Source organism: Panthera tigris, chromosome C2 (genome assembly GCF_018350195.1).
Source record: "Panthera tigris isolate Pti1 chromosome C2, P.tigris_Pti1_mat1.1, whole genome shotgun sequence".
Taxonomy (NCBI): domain Eukaryota; kingdom Metazoa; phylum Chordata; class Mammalia; order Carnivora; family Felidae; genus Panthera; species Panthera tigris.
In genome coordinates this window covers 140,996,459-141,016,238 of record NC_056668.1, presented here as the reverse complement: position 1 = coordinate 141,016,238, position 19,780 = coordinate 140,996,459, and the positions used below count along the sequence as shown (strand labels likewise).

General features: G+C 41.1%; 2 protein-coding genes across 5 annotated transcripts in view; one reads left to right on the top strand and one right to left on the bottom strand.

Moving 5' to 3' along the window:
* Window positions 1-381: 381 nt before the first annotated feature.
* On the bottom strand, window positions 382-5,154 carry OXSM (3-oxoacyl-ACP synthase, mitochondrial). Of its 2 annotated transcripts, none has more exons than XM_042999273.1 (3): window positions 5,099-5,154; window positions 3,412-4,520; window positions 382-846 (listed from the first exon to the last, which is right to left on the bottom strand). In XM_042999273.1, exons 2-3 carry the CDS (start codon window positions 4,389-4,391, stop codon window positions 444-446), a joined length of 1,383 nt encoding a protein of 460 aa, XP_042855207.1. In that variant the 5' UTR covers window positions 4,392-4,520; window positions 5,099-5,154; the 3' UTR covers window positions 382-443. The 2 variants fall into 2 exon arrangements, with proteins under 2 accessions (XP_042855207.1, XP_042855208.1); XM_042999274.1 differs by lacking the exon at window positions 5,099-5,154 and adding an exon at window positions 4,973-5,083.
* A 6,660-nt stretch (window positions 5,155-11,814) lies between these two features.
* Window positions 11,815-19,780, top strand: part of NGLY1 (N-glycanase 1) — a 63,065-nt gene continuing 55,099 nt past the window's right edge. For 2 of the 3 annotated variants that reach the window (XM_042998452.1, XM_042998453.1), the window contains exon 1: window positions 11,815-12,009. In XM_042998452.1, coding sequence (XP_042854386.1) covers window positions 11,879-12,009 — 131 coding nt within the window. In that variant the 5' untranslated portion in view covers window positions 11,815-11,878. The remainder of the gene's footprint in view (window positions 12,010-19,780) is intronic. The other variant, XM_007097493.3, reaches the window with a different exon arrangement.

Sequence of the window (19,780 nt, the reverse complement as noted above, 5' to 3'; positions counted from 1 at the left end):
CAAAGAGTTGTTTGACCAAGAGTATGAGGAAAATATAGATCAGTGTTTCTCATACGGGGACTATTTTGCCACCCAGAAAACACCTGGCAAGGTCTAGAGACATTTTTGGTTGTCACAACTAGAGAAGAGGGTGCTACTGGAATCTTGTGGGTCAAGACAAGGATGCTGCAAAGCATCCGATAATATATAGGACACCTCCCCTTCCCCCAACAAAGAATTATCCTGCCCAAGATATCAGTAGTGGCAGGGGTGAAAAATCCTGACACAGATAAAGGTTATCTGAGCATTAATATATATATCTATATAGATATATACAGATAAATATTGATACATTTCTATAGACATTTTATTTCTTCACTTAAGATAGTTTATAACATTTTTAAAAATCAATGTTTAATTACAAATGGTTTGCCCCTAAAAAAGAAAAAAAAAAAAGATTTGCCCTACATGGCAGCAATACAAAGTGTTGCGTTAGTACCACCAAAACCAAAGGAATTGGTGAGTCCAATACGTCTTTTCTCAATTTTCCATTCTTGTGCCTTTAGTGGAACATAATTGAGATCAAATTCTGGTTCTGTACAATCCAGGTTTAAAGTAGGTGGTAGTTTTTGATAATAACAAGCCAGAGCAGTAAAGGCTGCCTCAACTGCCCCTGCAGCTCCCAACAGATGTCCCGTGGCTCCCTTAGTTGAAGAAACCGCAAGGGCACGGGTATGGTCTTTGAAAAGATGTTTGATAGCTTTGTTTTCAGCAGCATCTCCCAATGGTGTGGAAGTAGCATGTGCATTGACATAGGATATGTCTTCAGGTTGTACACTTGCATCTTTTACAGCTGCAGCCATACATCTAATAAAATAGGGGAAAAAATGATCAGAACTAAGTCTAATTTTAACACACGAGTCATTATATGGCCTATGAGAAAGAAATACACGTATATACAGGATAAAAAGAATCTTTTGCTCTAATAACAAAACTCCAACTTGGATTACCATATGCATTAGCATGCCACCTGCCTAGTACCCTGGACTAATTCAACACCATGAGATAAATACACAAGCCTATGGGTTTTAAAACCTCTAATAAAATATATTTCCATTTATTTGGATTGATATCTTTCCCTGGGAGAAAAACCACATTGACTCAGCCTAGAATAGTTTTTCTTCTAGCAATCTTTCTCTCTTTCTTTCTTTCTTTTTAATGTTTATTCTTTAAGAGGAACAGCAAGCAGGACCAGGAGAGGGGGAGAGACAAGGGGACAGATGAACCAAAGCAGGCTCTGCGCTGACAGCACAGAGCCCGAGGCGGGGCTCATACTCGCCAACTGTGAGATCATGACCTGAGCCAAAGGCAGATGCCCAACCACCCAACTGACTGAGCCACCCTAGGAATCTTTCATCAGTGGGATGTGTGTGTGTGTGTGTAGTGATTCCAAATAGGGAGAAAAATTTTATAACCATGTTTTAATTTTCTTCTCATATTTAAATGTAAAACTTGGCATATTTCCCAATAATCTAAAAACGTCTGTACCAATACTTTGGTGCTTCAGATAACCTTTCAAGGGGCACCTGGGTGGCTCAGCCGGTTGAGCGTCCGACTCGATTTCAGCTCGGGTCATTATCTCACAGGCCTGCATCAGGCTCTAGTTGGGATTCTCTCTCTCTCACTCTCTGCCCCTACCCCACTCACACTCTCTCTCTCAAAATAAACATTTTTAACAAATAACCTTTCAAAATTCTATTTAGGCTATAAGAATTCTAAGTAAGTGAGCAAGTATAAAGCCAAGCCAAAACAAACAAATACGAAAATAAAACTTTTCTCTCGAAGAACCTTTGAAAATCTCAGGAATGTCAACACCCTCTTTTTTAGATCCTGATCTCTGGGTTGCACATATTTCCTTAAGAGGCAGCTTAGAGTGTAATTTGAACTTTCACCTAAATACAACTATTTCTGCATCTAGCTGGCTACTATGTTTGACATTTCTAGCACCAGCAACTACTTACTGAAACTCAAAAGGATAATTCAGTGGGTCAGTAAACTATGGCTCTAGCCAGATACCTGCTTTTACAAATACAGTTGACCCTTAAATAATATGGGTGGGTCCACTTGCGGATTTTTTTACGTAACTATTCTGTAAATGTATTTTCTCTTCTTTATGATTTTCTTAATAACATTTTCTTGTCTCTAGCTTACCATGTGAGAATACAGTACATAATATGTATATAAAATATGTGCTCATTGACTGTTTATGTTACCAGTAAGGCTTTTTTGTCAACAGTAGGCTATTAAGTTTTGGAGGAGTCAAAAGTTATACATTAAATTTTTGACTGCATGGGGGTCAGTGACCCCTTGTTCAAGGGTAAACTCCAGTTTCACTAGATCACGCCCATTCATTTATGTATTGTCTATGGCTGCTTTCACAAGAGAAGACAGAATTGAGTAATTCTGACAGAGACCCTATGGTCCACAAAGCTGAAAATACTCTTTGTCCCTTTACAGAAAAGGTTTGCCAACCCCTGGTCAATTTGACTGGTTAAAACATAATATAATTGGGGCGCCTGAGTGGGTCAGTCGGTTAAGCATCCAACTTCAGCTCAGGTCATGATCTCGCAGTTTGTGAGTTTGGGCCCCATATCGGGCTCGGCTCTGTGCTGACAGCTCAGAGCCTGGAGCCTGCTTTGGATTCTGTGTCTCCCTTCCTCTCTCTCTCTCCCTCTCTCTGCCCCTTCCCTGCTCGTGCTTTGTCAAAAATAAACATAAAAAAAAAAAATATATGATCTAAGCAGGCTAACCTATTAGCTAACACATTAACAGGGATTTTTTTTAACTTAATTATCTCTTATGCAATATCGACTTGTTTTTCAAAGTGTGGTCCTCAGACCAGCAGCGTCAGCATCAGCATCATGGGAGATTGTTAGAAATGCAGAATCTCAACCACCACCCTAGACCTAGAATCCGAATCTCCATTTTAATATCCCTGGATAGTTACAAGTTAGGAAGTCCTGATTTAGTAATAGTAGAACCCTGTTGAAATGGTGCAGAGACCAGACACAACTAGAAGAAAGGTTTGACTTTACTGTCTGAGTCTGATGAAGGGCCAAAGAGGAGGACTGTGGGAGGGAGCACTCTGACAGTTGTTAAGCACAATTCAAAGTATGAAAAGTTGGCAAAGACACACATGGCCTTTCTCAAAACTTTACTGGCCTTAACTAAAATCCAATTTTTATTAAGGATGGTTAAAAGCTTTCAAATATTTCAAACGTGTTGAAGCAAAGAATTCAAAACCTTTTTAAAACGGAAAAACACCAAAGATACTGTGTACCAGAGGCAGATACTACAATTTCCCCTAATTTGAGATTCCAATTAAGATGTCTTATGTGAAGAAATATTTTAAATAAAACAGCAAGTCTTTACCTTAAGGCGCCTTCTCCTTCGGGATCAGGTGCAGTTATGTGACCGGCATCACCTGAGAGGCCATAGCCCAAAACTTCTGCATAGATCCGGGCCCCTCGTTGAACAGCATGATCATGTTCCTCCAGTACCATCACAGCTGCACCTTCTCCCATTACAAAACCATCTCTCTTGGGGTGAAACGGCCGACAGGCCAGCTTAGGATCAGAGTTTGTGCTCAGAGCACGGGCTCTGGAAAACCCAGCAAGAGATAAAGGGCTAATGCAAGAATCTGCACCTCCAGCCACCATCACATCAGCATCACCATGGGCTATAAATCTAAAAGAGTCTCCCACGGCATGAGCTCCTGTGGTACAGGCTGTAGACACTGCATGATTGGGGCCCTTGAGTTTATATCGAATGCTGACCTGCCCTGCTGCCATATTGACCAGAATCTTCGGGACAAAGAATGGGCTGACTTTACTGTAACCTTTTGTCTGAAACATCAAAGCAGTTTCAGAAACAACTTCGAGAGGAACCATTCCCATGCCAATTGCAACGCCAGTAGCCACTCGATCGGCTTCTGATTGAGGACGCCAGTCAGAATCTTTCATGGCTAACTCTGCAGCCCCAATGGCCATAATGGTGGGAGAAGACATGGCCTTGATATCTGACCTGGATACAAAGTTTTGTTCGTTGAACTGACCGTCAGCACAACCTCTTGGCACTAAAGCAGCAACACTGCAAGGGATACTCTTATATTCTTCACCGACCAGTGAAACAATTCCACTCTCTCCCCGGATAAGACGATCCCATACCAGCTGCGTTCCAACACCAAGAGGAGTCACTAAACCAATGCCTGTAATGACAACCCGCCTACGAATTCTGGATGTTGGCACAGTTCCAAAAAACCTCCTTTTATTTCCTATTAATTGCTGGCATAATCTTGAATATAGATGAGGGCTTGTAATTTTTAAGAAATTTTGCAAGCAATTTGACAACATGGTTGAGATTCAGATGATCATAAACACATTCCTGAACATCACAACACGCCCAGGAGGTAACCCTGTTGTTTAAATAGCTTATAGGCCTAGGAAACAATAGCAGAAACGTTTTCAGGTGCTGGGTGTGAGCTGTTAACACAGAGAAAATAACGTTAACATCGTTTTAATTTATACTTATTAAAAGAACCATTTGGAGTTCCCTTTTTTGATTGTAAGTACCCTCACATTCCAAGATGAAGAGGTGAAATGATGACTCAATTCACCAAAATAGAATTACACTAGGTAAATTACAAAGGCATTCCCAGCCCTTTAGGGGCTGCATAAAGGAGCCTTTTTCAGGATTATCGAGGCCTTATTCTAAGTATTTCTAGCATCAGTGGCACAAAAAAAACCACTGCAAGGCCTATTCTCTGAGCTACGGGTAAGTGAACTTTACTGATCTTCAAAACGTGGAGATAATTAGGGTTTTTAGACGGGAAGTGAGGGGCGTGGCCAACTCCTCCCTCCCCGCCCCCTCCCTCCCTCCCTCTCCCCTCTCCCCCTCTCCCCCCACCCCCTGCCTCTCAAGTACCACCACACACACTAAGAAAGCATGGCTAGAGGAAGAGAAGTCAGGCGCAGATCATCAGACCCCCCTTTCCCGATCCAACCCCCACCCGATCTGCCGGTGGAGAGGCGGAAGGACAACGCTAGCACGCCGCTGATACCTTCGCCAGGCGTCGCGCCGGCCGCGCAGCCGCCCTCTGCATTCGCACGTCCGCTCATGCGCGCGCCCACGCACGCGCTACGTGTGGGGGGTGGGGCCTGCCGGTTGCTCTTTCTCTGTCACCTTGACGGAGGTCAGACCGTGGGAGGTGGCGGCGCTCCGCTTGCTAGGGAGGAACCTCCCCTCCCTCGATTTCACTGACTGTCAGCTAGCCAAGAACGCGCACAGAGCGCGATGAGGTAGCCCTTTTGCCCATCAAAAAAAGGACTTTTGTTTTGTCGGTAAAGATGATGTCCAGATATTTCCATTTTGTGGAAGAAGGGACACCGCCATATTCTACTGAAATCTTTGTAAAGAATTAAGTAAACTACAGGAGCCTCAAAGTTGTTACTGTTCCTCCTAAGGTTGTTTATAATAGTAAAGTAGAACTAACCAAAATGCCCAACATCAGGAAATGGGTATTTTGCAGTACATCTAAAAGCTATGCAGCCATTTAAGATAATTTTGTAAGTTAATACTATATAGAAAGATGTTAAAAGTATGTTAGGAGATGACAGGTTACAAGATGGCATATATCCACTTAAATTTATGTGTGTGTATGTGTGTGTGTGTGTATATATATGTGTATATATATATATATATATATATACACACAAAATAATTATATTTTATGTAATGAATCACCTGAGGGGCTCAGTCGGTTGAGGGTCTGACTTTGGCTCAGGTCGTGATCTCCTGATTTGTGAGTTCAAGCCCATCAGGTTTGCTACTGTCAGAACAGAGCCTGCTTCAGGTGGTCTGTCCCCCTCTCCCTGCTCTTGCCCTGCTTGCGCTCTCTAAAAAAGAAAACATTACCTGTTGGGATGAGCACTGGGTGTTGTATGGAAACCAATTTGACAATAAATTTCATATTATAAATAAAGAAAGAAAAAAGAAAACATTTTGGGGTGCCTGGGTAGTTCAGTCGGTTGAGTGAACGACCTCAGCTCAGGTCTTGATCTCACAGTTGGTGAGTTCGAGCCCCGCGTCAGGTTCTGTGCTGACAGCTCAGAGCCTGGAGCCTGCTTCAGATTCTGTGTCTCCCTCCGTCTCTGCCCCATCCCCACTCATGCTCTGTCTCTGTCTTAAAAATAAATAAAACATTAAAAAAAATTTTTTTAAGAAAACATTTAAAAAATGTATATATGTGTTGTGTGTGTGTGTGTGTGTGTGTGTGTGTGTGTGTGTGTATATACGCATCTGGGGCAGGGCTCAAAATGCCACATGGATGTCCAACGAACAGAGACCAGAAGGGGCGCCTGGCAGTGAGTTGGTGGAGCATGCGATTCTTGATCTTGGGATGGGGAGTTTGAGCCCCGTGTTGGGGTTAAGTAGAGATTACTCAAAAAAATAAATACAAAATAAAAATATTTTTTAAAAAATTTAATGGAGACAAGAATAGAGATTGTAGACATTTATTTCTAAGTGTCTAAAAAATACAATAACTTCATTTACTCAGCTAGCTGTGAATCTATGAAAATAGAACATGAAATTATAAAAAGCAAGAAATCAAGATACTTATTTAGATGACCATCTGTTGTTCACATGCTGTCCCAGGTGTGAGGTTTATGTCCTTTTTTCTTCTTTATTTTTTTGAGTTTATTTATTTATTTTGGGAGAGAGCATGCTCAAGCAGGGAAGGGGCAGAGAAAGGGAGACAGAATACCCAACTCAAAGCTCAGTCTCATGACTCTGAGATAACCACCTGAGCCAATATCAAGAGTCAGATATTGGGGCACCTGGGTGGATCAGTCCGTTAAGCGTCTGACTTTGGCTCAGGTCATGATCTCACAGTTCGTGGGTTCGAGCCCTGTGTCAGGCTCCGTGCTCACAGCTCAGAGCCTGGAGACTGCCTCCACTTCTGTGTCTCCCTCTTTCTCTGCCATTCCCCTGCTTGTGCTCTCTCTGTCTCTCAAAAATAAATAAACATTAAAAAAAAAAAAAAAGCCAGATGCTTAACCAATTGAGCCACCCAGGCGCCTCCTTTTTTTCTTCTTTAGATAAAAGGTTGAACATACAATCTGCATTTGAACCTCCCAGCCATATTTGTTTCTTTCTGGACAGTGTCTCTCGAATGATTGTTTCTGAATGCTCTGCCTTCTTTCCCAGCTCTAGAGAAGAATTTTGGTCAAGTACTGGATTTAAATGAGCTTGGAAATGTACTTTGCCTAAAATAGTTTAGGAAAGCCCAATATGACCTTGAGTCATCCTTGATCCTAGGCCTATTCAGTTACTTCTTAGCATGACCTTCATTCATTAACTATAGAGTTAATTTCAGAGGGATTAAACAAACACATGTGGTTATAAAATAACTAAAACTTGGTTAGTAGAAATATGCAAACTTGCTGTCCCTTTTCATTGCTTTATGATATGTTTAAATTACAGTGGGAAAAGACCTACAATATAGTCTTTGAAGCCAAACTCCTGTGAAACAGTTTTAATGTGCTGCTTGGTTTTTCTTTTGTAATATCACAAGATTATCTTGGATCTAGACAAATCAATTAAAATCCTGTAGAAAAGTAAAACCACCAAAAAGTCATTTCATTTTTATTTCTACCTCTGATATCCTTTCCTTTGGTTTGGAAAGAGGTAGGAATTCTTATGATATTCCAATAGCTGTACTAGGGTCTAGTACCATATTCCTTGCTGGTGATGCTGCTGCTGCCGATCTAACCACTGCTGTGAACTCCTTAGGACTTCTATGAAAGCAGGGCTCATGCTCATCTGATTCACTGCTTCACAGCCCCTGGCACAGTGCCTGGGATTCAGTAGCCATTTCATAAATATTTGGTGACTGACTGAATTATGAAATAAACGAATAAGCACATACCCTTCTATCGGTTAGTATACACGCACTATTTTGTGTTTTTTACCAAATGACTTCTTTTTCTTTTCACAGTAACTTTTGTCTCATCAGCTCGGGGGCTGTCTGTATGCAAGATATTATCATTAGTTTTGTCTTTCCTACTAGAATAAAAGTCTCATGTCCTCCATCTCAGACTGCTTTGTACACAGCAGGTGCTCACTAAATAGTTGTTGGGTAATCCCTTAATGCAATCATACCATAATAAATCACTACACCAATTCCTGAAAGGCTTCAACCCCTCTCTGTGCTATAGTCTTTATTGAGGTCAATGTTTTCTTTTTTATGCCAAAACTGATCCTGAGGAAATTTAATGGGTTATTTCTTTGTTCTATTCTATTTAAGAATAGTGCCACCATGTGTCAACTTTAACAATGGCGTACTTAAAGCAGGAATACTGAAAAAAATTATTTGGAGAAAAAAAACAAAAGCCAAGTAAAAGAATAGAAAGTTCAATGCTGATTTCATACTGGAACACCCATTAGTTGTGTGAAGCAATGGTGAGCATAAAGAAATTAAGAGTAGCTTACTATCTTCAACTTTTCTAAAGGAACGGAAAAATCAAAATATTTTCAACTTGACTTAGTGGAAGAAGCAGACAGGGAAAAGAATGAGTCAAAGTCCTTTATAATAAATTCTCTTTTTTTTTTAATAATAAATTCTCTTAACAGTTGCATAAATGGTGGTAACCAAGAGAGATTGTAGTTACTCAAGAACTTCAGCAGAAACATTGGTAAACAGTAATTTGGAAGGATTTAAATTTCAGGTGATCTAAGATAAACAATTACTTACTGAATTACCCTTGAAATGATTTCCATGATTTTCTAGACCCTGCATTATTATCACAGTATTAACTTTATGCCATTGGTTTTCACACTGTGTTTGCATGTTCCCCACAAAGATGCCTGATGGCCATTATCTCCGTCAAAGGGCAGGCTCAATTGATGGCATTCTATCCTTCCTGCCACCCACACTCTCCTGCTTCAATTCTAGAGCATCTCCACTTTGGTGTTTTATATATACTGGTTTCCCTCCCAAGAATTTATTTGAAAACAAAAAGTGTTCTATTTCTTTAAAAGTAAAATAAAGTACTACATAGTATGTAATAATCTTATGCTATTATAAGGATAAATAAATGTGAAAAAAAAAACCACCTCAAATTAAGGTGACTATAGTTTGTGGTAGAGATAGCTAGTTATAACTCCAGGCCCCCCTCCCTGCATCTTTTATCCTTTAGAATTGTGGGTACATGTCCAGCTAGGAACTAAATTTCCCAGCCTTCCCTCTTTTATCTAGATGGGGCTTCCTTTTCTCAATTATATGGTAGAGAAAATGCTATACCAGTAAAACCTTAGATGGTGAGTAACTTGTTCTGCGAGTGTTCCACAAGATGAGGAAACATCTCTAACAAATTTTTACTTTATAAACGAGCGATGTCTTACAAGTATGCAATAGGAGTACTACGTAACACTGAAAGTCACATGATTACAACTGAGCCAATCGTTCTGTCTCTCTCTGTGGGATTGTGGGTGATGGTCTCCCACACTCAGTCTCAAACCATGATGACCACCGATCAACTGATGGATCTGTATTGCAAGCAACAGCAAGAGGTTATGGAGGCGATCTTATCTGCAGAGGAGGAGGAGGAGAAAAAGGCAGAGGAATCCCTTACTTCACATGAGATTAGGGAGATGTGTAAAATGTAGGAAACTGAAAAATTCTGTAGGAAAGCACCACCCAAATAAGGCTGTAGCAGAGTGAGCGATGAATCTGTTTAATGACAATGCAATGTCACATTTCCGTGAAATCCTCATAAGGAGGCAAAAGCAAGTATCATTGGAAAGATTTCTTGTTAAAGTTGCATGAAAAGAAAAAGATTCCGTTGAGCCAATAGCATGATTTCATTAGTGACAGTGAAAGTTGTCCTACACAATAACCCTCCCATCTCGTCTCCCTCACCATGAAGCCATGAAGGGTTTCAAAGGTAAGTGCAGATTAATTTATTTTTCTTTATATTTTCTATTGTCTTTATTATTTTATATTACATTACAGACTATTTTGGGGTTGTGGAACAAATCATCTGAATTTCCATTATTTCATATGGGGAAATTTGCTCTGATATACAAGTGCTTTGGATTCCAAGCATGTTTCTGGAAAAAATTATGCTTGCAAACCAAGGTTTTAGTATCCTTTGGGGCCCATGTGGTTAAGAAGCAGGTATGTCTGCTTTTTTGCCCAAACACCAACTGAATACAGAAGTTTCTGAGGCTCTATGGCAGGAATAGCAAACTACAGGCCCAATCCAGCAGTCTGTTTTTGTAAACAGAGTTTCATGGGAACACAGGCATGCCCATTCATTTTAGAGTATTGTCTTTAGAACTACAAGTACAAAGACAGAAGTAAAGAGTTGAAACAGGGACCCTAAGAGACCCTAAAGCCACAGAGCCTTAAGCATTTATAGTCTGGCCCTTTACAAAAATGTTTGTTGACTGCTATTCTACAGGATGGAAGGAGCCTGAGAGTCCAAATTATTACACGGAGGAAAGCTGCCCATTGACTAAAGATACCTGCTTTACTAAACTGTTTTGTGAGCAAGAAAGAAATTTCTCTTGTGTTAAGTCACTGAAAATTTTAGTTATAGCAGCTAGGAACATACTATCAGTTAAACACTAGTTAAACACTAGTCCTGGAAGCTGGTCCCAAAACCTACATATTTATTTAAAACTTTCCCCATGTATCTGGCAGATGAATGGTAATTGAAGCAGACAGCATAACTCAAGGTCTTGCTCAGAAGTACTGAAAGAAAACTTCAAATGTAAAAAGCAAATAGAAGATAAAGCATCAAGAACATTTAAAGGAGCTACTTCTGCAAATAATTTACCTTAAAAACATAAGGTCAAGATAAATATTTGTTGAGGTTTGGAAATGTTTGTCTGCAAAGAAGGAAGCCGTTGGTAAAAGTACACTTTCAAGGCCATGGTGAGGCCAAGAACGGATTAAATAAGTTAGGACTATCTTCTAAAAGGAATAAAGGAAATTAATCACATGATCTAACTTCAAAACAAACTCACAATACCTACCCACACTGTATGAGATGATTATTTTTTATTGTCCCCCCCCCCCATTTTATTCTATTCCTTTTTGTCATTATTGTATATATGTTTTATACTGGTAAATATACACGGTAAATTGAGCCCACAACTCACTATGTTGAACCTGTGGTTTAAAAACTTTAGAGCAACATCATACTATTTGAGCTGGTACTTATGAAAAAGGACTTTCAATCACTCATCTAATTCTACAAAGAATCTATATACCAGAAACCCAGCAGAGTTTATAGCCACCCATTAGGTTTGGAACATTTGTTGCTCCTTCCTTGAGGTCTTTCATTCACACGTATTTAGGAATGCCTGGCCGTGTACGAGGAGGAAGCGGTAAGATTGTTTTGTTTGGGGGTAAAAGGCGTGGTTAGACGTACGTGGGGGTTACCCACCTTCGTGGCTCAATCGAAACCCACTCTGGGACGCCGAAGGACCTGGGATTTTGCGACCCATCGGCCAGCACAGGCCAACACCCGCTCCCTGGGCCCTCCTCGCCGAAGCGCCCGTGCCAGGACGACCAAGCACCCCGCCCCTAGTTTCTGACTGAACCCCCAGGGCCTGGCAACGACGCCCCCGTCCCTCCAGGTCCAAACCCTCGACCTTCCCAGAACGCCCCCACCCAGCCGGGTTGAGCCACCACCGCCCCCCCCCCGCCCCCCACCTCCCGACCCAGCGCCCCGCCCTTCCTGGCCAGCCGCAGAGGAGGCCGCGCGCTGTGGCGCCTGCTCAGTGCGGGACGCGGCGCGCGAGGGGCGGCGACGGCCGCGGGCGCTCAAGCATGGCGGCAGCCGCGTTGGGCAGCTCTTCGGGCTCTGCGTCCCCGGCTGTGGCCGAGCTGTGCCAGAACACGCCAGAGACCTTTCTGGAGGCCTCCAAGCTGTTGCTCACCTACGCAGACAACATCCTCAGGTGCGGGGCTGCGTGGTGGGACGGGGTGCCTGGGCGGGCGGTGAGGGGCACCTGCTTGGCGCAGGTTTGGGGGCGCCCCGCCAGGGCCCCGAAGGGCGGCGAGGCCAGGAAGGAGCGGGGCCTGAGCCTGGTTCCCACTCCGTGTCGGAGCCCGCTGGCCAAGGGCCTGGAGACTTGGCCAGGCCCCTCCGTCCAGAGAAGAGTAAGTTTCTTTTGCACTTGTGACTTGGCACCTGATGGCGGGGTGCTCCAGGGTGAACTGGAGGTGGTGGGGAAAGCGCAGGGCGGAGGGAGGTGAGAAGGCGTGCCGGAAACACTTGCCTCCGATCGAGTTGTTTAACTGTCTTGGTGTCAGCGCAGATGACAGCGTCTCATTCCCGCTGCGTGGGTCTTACCGTAGTGCCTTAAATTGCCACAGGCTTATGAGAAGTTAGTCTCCGACAAAATCCCCCTCCCCCCAACATTTTGTGAATATTTTAGTATTAAAGCATAATGCTAACTGAAGTGGTGGGGTTTTTACATTTCTTTATGGTCTTTTCCTGTCCAGTTTTGTCGACTGACATATTAACTGTGTTACTTTAAAGTTACAGTTTTTATATTAATACCTGTAGTGTAGTTTTCAACATGACCTTTCAAATAAGAATGAGTGAAGATTACCGTGGCTGAGAGTAATTTGTTTCATTCTCCTGTGAGCAAAAGTACACTTGTAGATAGATCCTAAAGGGACCTTTACAGATTTGGGGAATTGGGAGGCAAGTTTGAGTCCTCATTTTGAATCCTTTTCATTATCAGTTCTTAGATCAATTCGTGTAGTGTCTTGAGAATGTGATGTGTGGGGGAGGGAAATAGAAGCGAGGTTAAAGGAGTTCTAGGTGGCAGATACTTGAGTGGTGATACCTCATTTCTCAGGTCACCACGATTACTGTCTAGGCTCTCTCTCCCACCCCACCCCCTGGTGCACATGTTCTGCTGAGTGGCGGGTATATTGGTGTGAAGGCTGAAAGGAAATGCTTCTTAGTTTCATGGTTATAGATTTGATAAGACCCAATTTTAGAGACCTTAGTTACAAGTGTAGTGTTTCAACCCGTGGCAGTTCATTGTTCATGGCAATATATTGTGTATATAGGTAACATTAAGGGTTTTAAAAGTAAATTGAAGGAAAAATGAGCCTTTATTATTTGCCAAATGCTATAAGGGATACAGCATGGGCAATGTACACAGCTACACAATTGTGACCTATGTGGGGGACTGCCTTTCTCCTCTGTGACACCTTCTGCAGCTCACCTCTACCCTGTGAGGTCTAACAGCTCTTCAAAGCACAAAGATGCCAGTGGACTGTGCATGAATGAACTCATAAACCGAGTCCTCCGGATTTTAGCAGCTGGGACCTCCAACCTGGAAAGCCATCAAACTATTTAAACCCCATTATTCAGAAAAGGGAAGTGGCCTTGTAATAGGATTCACTTCTGCTTTTAATCTAGTGAAACCCAGAATGCTAAGATCAAGATGTTTTGAGGAAGGAAAACCTCTGCATGCAAATAATAACTTGGTATAATCACCATTGTGAATATTTATCAAACTCGTAGAGGCAGCTTGGCATGCTGCCAGTTCATATTACAGTTTTTACTATGGTTTATGTTTCTGATCTTGAAAAGCTTTATCTAAAAAGAGAATTAGAGGGGCGCCTGGGTGGCCCAGTTGGTTGAGCGTCTGACTTCAGCTCAGGTCGTGATCTCACGGTTTGTGAATCCGAGCCCCGCGTCGGGCTTTGTGCTGACAGCTCAGAACCTGGAGCCTGCTCGGATTCTGTGTCTCATTCTCTCTCTGCCCCTCCCCTACTTGTGCCCTGTCTGTCTCTGACTCTCAAAAGTAAATAAATCTAAAAAAAAAAAATTTTTTTTAAGTGAATTAGAGGTTTGGAACTGATAATTGGAGATGGCATGAAAAACTACCCTTGTTAGTTTAAGTACAGGCATACCTTGTTTTATTGTGCTTCATTTTATTGTGCTTTGCAAATATTGTGTTTTTTACAAATTCAATTCAATTTTACAAATTTTTACAAAGTTCAAATTTTATGGTGTTGAACAAACCTGTCGGTGCCATTTTTCGAACAGCATTTGCTCACTTTGTACCTCTGTGTCACATTTTGGTAATTGTAGTATTTCAGACTTTTTCATTATTTGTTATGGTGATCTGTGATCAATGAGTTCTTTAATTTTTTTTAATTTATTTATTTTGAGACAGAGATCAAGCAAGGGAGGGGCAGAGAGAGAGAGAGAATGAGAATCCCTACCAGGCTCCACATTATCAGAGCGGAGCCCAACACGGGGCTCATCCTCATGAACTGTGAGATCATGAGACCTGGGCCGAAACAGAGAGTTGGATGCTTAAGGAACAGAGTCACCCAGGAGCCCCTGAGCTCTTTTATATAATTGAAATATAGTTGACACAATGTCATGGTAATTTCAGTATTACAACATAGTGATTCCCCGAGTCTGTACATTATGCTATGCTCACAAGTGTAGCTACCATCTATCGTCATACAAAACTATTGTAAAGCTATATTAATATAGCCATGAACTATAGTTCCTGTTATGTTCCTTTTATCCCTGTGACTTTTTTACTTTTTTTTTTTTTTTTTTTTTTTTTTTTTGGTGAGCTCTATGCTCAGTGTGGGGCTTGAACTCACGAGCCCAAGATCAAGATTCATGTGCTCTATTGACTGAGCCAGCCAGATGTCCCCTGCTGCCATGACTTATTTATTCCATAACCGGATGCCTCTATCTCCCACTCCCCTTCACCTATTTTGCCCATCCCCCTCTCTGTGTTTGTTTCTGTTTTTTGTTTATTTGTTTTGCTTTTTTTAGATCCAAGTTGTCACAGATGGCAAGATCTCATTCTTTTTTATGTCTGAGTAATATTCCCATTGTGTGTGTGTGTGTGTGTGTGTGTGTGTGTGTGTGTGTATACACACCATATCTTCTTTATCCTGTGATCAGTTATCTTTGTTTTGTTTTTTTTTTAATTTTTTTTTTAACATTTATTTATTTTTGAGACAGAGAGAGACAGAGCATGAACGGGGGAGGGTCAGAGAGAGGGAGACACAGAATCCGAAACAGGCTCCAGGCTCTGAGCCGTCAGCACAGAGCCCGACGCGGGGCTCGAACTCACGGACCGTGAGATCATGACCTGAGCCGAAGTCGGACGCTTAACCGACTGAGCCACCCAGGCGCCCCTGTGATCAGTTATCTTTGATGTTACTATTGTAATTTTTGGGGGTGCACCAACTGCACCTACATAAGATGGGAAACTTAATCTATAAATATGTGTGTTCTGACTGCTCCACCCATTGAGCCTTCTGTCCCCTCTCCTTTCCTAGGTTTCCCTGTTTCCTGAGACACAATAATAATTGAAATTAGGCCAGTTAATAACCCTGTAATGGCCTAAGTGTTCAAGTGAAAGGCAGGGGTACACATCTCTCACTTTAAATCAAAAGCTACAAGTGATTCAGCTTAGTGAAGAGGCTGTGTCAAATTCCAAGATAAGCCAAAAGCTAGGCCTATTGTACCAAAAAGCCAAGTTGCAAATGTAAAGGAAGTGTTCTTGAAGGAGATTAAAAGTGCCATTCGAGTGAACACACAAATGATGAGAAAGAAAAACAGCCTTTTTGCTGCTAATAGAGAAACTTTTAGTGGTCTAGAAAGAAGATCAAGCCAACCACAACATTCCCTTAAAAACCAAAGCCTAATCCAGAGCAAGGTCTTAAATCTTCAGTTCTGTGAAGACTGAGAGAGGTGATGAAGTTGAAGAAGAAAAGTTTTAAGCTAGCAGAGGTTGGTTCATGAGGTTAAAGGAAAGAAGCTGTTTCCATAACACAAAAGTGCAAGGTGAAGCAGCAAATGATGATGAGAAGTTGCAGAAAGTTACCCAGAACTAGCTAATATAATTCATGAAGATGGCTACACTAAACAACAGATTTTTCAACATAGACAAAGCAGCTTTCTATTGGAAGAAGATGCCATCTAGGACTTCATAGCCAGGGAGGAGAAGTCAATTTCTGGCTTCAAAGGACAAGTTGACTCTCTCTTGTTAGGGGCTAACACAGCTGGTGATTTAAAAATTTTTTTTAATGTTTATTTATTTTTGAGACAGAGCATGAACGGGGGAGGGTCAGAGAGAGAGGGAGACACAGAATCTGAAACAGGCTCCAGGCTCTGAGCAGTCAGCACAGAGCCCGACGCGGGGCTCGAACCCACAAGCTGTGAGATCATGACCTGAGCCGAAGCCGGACGCTCAACCGACTGAGCCACCCAGGCGCCCCCAGCTGGTGATTTTAAATTGAAGCCAATGCTTATTAACCATTCTGAAAATTCTAAATGGAAAAACAAAGCCTGGATGAGAGCATGTCTCTTTACTATGTGATTTATTGAATATTTTAAGGCCACTGTTGAGACGTCAGAAAAAAAGATTCCTTTCAAAATATTATTGCTCATTGACAATGCACCTGGTCACCCAAGAGCTCTGATAGAAATGTACAATGACATAATGTTTTCGTGCCTGCTAACACATCTCTTCTGCAGCCCCATGGATCAAGGAGTCATTTTGACTTTCAAATCTTTTTATTTTAACAGCTACATCTTGTAAAGCCATAGCTGCCGTAGATAATGATTTCTCTGATGGATCTGGGCAAAATTGAAAACCTGAAAAGGATTCACCATTCAAGATGCCATTAACATTTGTGATTTCATTGTAGGCAGTCAAAAGGTCAACATTAATAGGAGTTTGGCAGAAGTTGATTTCAACCCTCATGGATAACTTTGAGGGATTCCCAACTTCAGTGGAGGAAATAGCAAAAGAACTAGAATTAGAAGTGGAGCCTGAAGATATAGCTGCAATCTCATGATAAAACTTTCACGGATGAGTGGGGTGCCTGGTGGCTCAGATGGTTAAGCATCTGACTCTTGATTTCAGTTCGGGTCATGATCTCGGGGTTCGTGAGATGGAGCCCTGCATCAGGCTCTGCACAGATAGCGCAGAACCTGCTTGGGATTCTCTCCTTCTCTCTGCCCCTCCCCGGCTCTTTCTCTCTCTTTCTCTCAAAATAAATAAATACATTTTAAAAAGGAAACTTTCATGGATGAGGAGTTGCTTTTTATGGATGAGCAAAGGAAATGGTTTCTTGAGATGGAGCCTCCTAGTGCAGATGCTGTGAAGATTGTTGCAATAACAACAAAGAGTTTAGAATATAACAAACTTTGCTGATAAAACAGTGTTGGGGTTTGAGGGGATTGACTCCAGTTTTGAAAGATGTTTCATCAAACAGCATCACATGGTACAGAGAAATTATTCATGAAAGGAAGAGTCAATTGATGTGGTAAACTTTATTGTCTTGTTTTAAGAAATTGCTGCAGCCCCACCAATACTTAGCATCCATCAACATCGAGGCAAACCCTCCACCAGCAAAAAGATTACAACTTACTGAAAGTTCATATGATAGCATTTTTTAGCAATAAAGTATTGTTTAATTAAGGTATGTACAATTTTTTAAAACATAATGCTATTACACTTTTAATGGAGTACAATATAGTATAAGCATAACTTTTATATGCAGTGGGAAATTTTAAAAATTCATTTGATTTGGTTTACTGCAATTTTCACTTTACTGCATTGGTCTAGATCCAAACCTGTAATGTCTCTGAGGTATGCTTGTAATAGTAGTAATCCCTGCAGTCATTTTCTTTGAACTAAAACTCCTTTATGCTTCAGGAAGTTAAAAAACATTCTTTCTTCCACTTCTAAGTCCCTGATCTCTTTCTTCTTCAGAGATTTCTAATGTAGGTTACTCTAACTACATTATGTTACAGATCTGCTAATCTCACTTATTTGAGAGTAGAGAAAACCAAAGTTTTCTGTTCCTTTTGCTGTTTGGAGAAATCCATTAGTGTTAAAGATAAGGGACTGTGTCAGGGATGTTGTCTTAATATATCTTATTCCTCCCTCAGTGTTTGATGTAGTATTTTATGAAATGAGTGCTGAAATGAGACTTTCATTAATAGCTGGGTTTTTTTGTGGTTTTTTGTTTGATTTTTTATAAACAGTAGCACTTGTCATTTCACTCAAGTGAAGATTATGGTTTTGGTTACATTTCAGATTTCTGCTTCAGGTGATGTTAACCTATTCCCCAACTAAGAGTCATAGTTAATGAAACTACAGAATAAAATATAAGCTAATTTGCACGCACAATATGCCATGGGTTTGAACCTTTTACTTTTTTTTTCAGTTCACTGACTCCTAGATAAAGATGAGCTGTACTCAATAATATCTGTTTTTCAAACTCTAAAATAGTTTGACTAGCATTCCACATGTGTGGAATTATTCCTTGGATAATTTGCTCCATTTATGCCTTAAAAAATATGTTTGATGTTCTACTAATTTCCTTTGCAAACTGCACACGGTTATTGTTTACAAATTAAACTGCCTATGATTGGGGAGGGCCAAGAATGGAAAGTGGTTTCTTCTTTCCAAGAAAATAAATAAATATGTTTAGGAGAAAGGCACAAGTATGGGAAACAGCCACAGTGTAAAATCCAGAGAACAATTGCAAGACAGTGTTCAAGGAGTTACATGTTCGTGTCTGGAGATAGCAGGGGGACCTAGCGTGGAAGAGTTTTGAGAACAGAGGTTTGGTAAGATGGGACAGGTTGATGGAATGGCAGAGAACATATATTTGACATAGGAGACAAGAGAAGGTGATTATATGTTCTAGAGTCAAAGAGAAACATAACGAAGGAGTTTAATGTAGAATAATCATGTAAGAAGACACAAGGCATGGATTTCATTTGTGAGCCTATTACAGTAATTATAAACATAAATGCAGAGAGAAGAGAACTGTTGGAGGCAGGGATTGGTAGTTCTTGATGACTGAATGCAAGGAGTAGAACTGGAAATGGGAAGAGACAAAATAACCCAAATAACTTCAGATTTCTAATCTAGGTTACTACTGACAACTGGAGAAATCGAAAGAGGGTTAATTGAGGAGTGGTGAATTTGTTGGTGTATTGTATGGTGAAGAGTATGTAAGCTTTGTAATCAAACCAGTGGTTTTAAACCCCAGTCAACCATTTCCTAAGAGTGTGGCTATAGTCAATTTATGTAAAGTCTCTGGACTTAAGTTTCTTCATTTTTTTTCAGTTTCCTCATTTTTAAGAGGAAAGAAAAAATGCCTGCATTATAAGATTCTTGCAAAAGAGAAATAAGGGCACATATGTTATCTATTGTTACCATTATTCAACTTTTCACTCTGAACAAGCTAGGTTATGTGTATGTTTCCCTTATTGTCAGCTACATAGAATGGTAGACAGCCAGAGGTGGTTCCCAGCTGGTTCTAAAGGCAGTTAGATGTGTTTGAAAAATACACACATATGGGGCGCCTGTGGCTCAGTGGGTTAAGCATTCGACTTCAGCTCAGGTCATGATCTCACAGTTTGTGAGTTCGAGCCCCGCATCAGGCTTTGTGCTGACAGCTCGGAGCCTGGAGCCTGCTTCAAATTCTGTATCTACCCCCTGTCTCTCTGCTCTTCCCCACTTGTGCACATGCATGCTCTCTCTCTCAAAAACAAACATTAAAAAATTGTTTTTAAAAAGAAAAATTTACGTGTATCTCAGAATTATTTGGATTTAGAAAAGGACTATTTTGTAAAGAACTATTTTGAAAAGGACTGTTTACAAAAGAAATATTTTTTAAATGGCCTACAAACCAATATTTGTGATT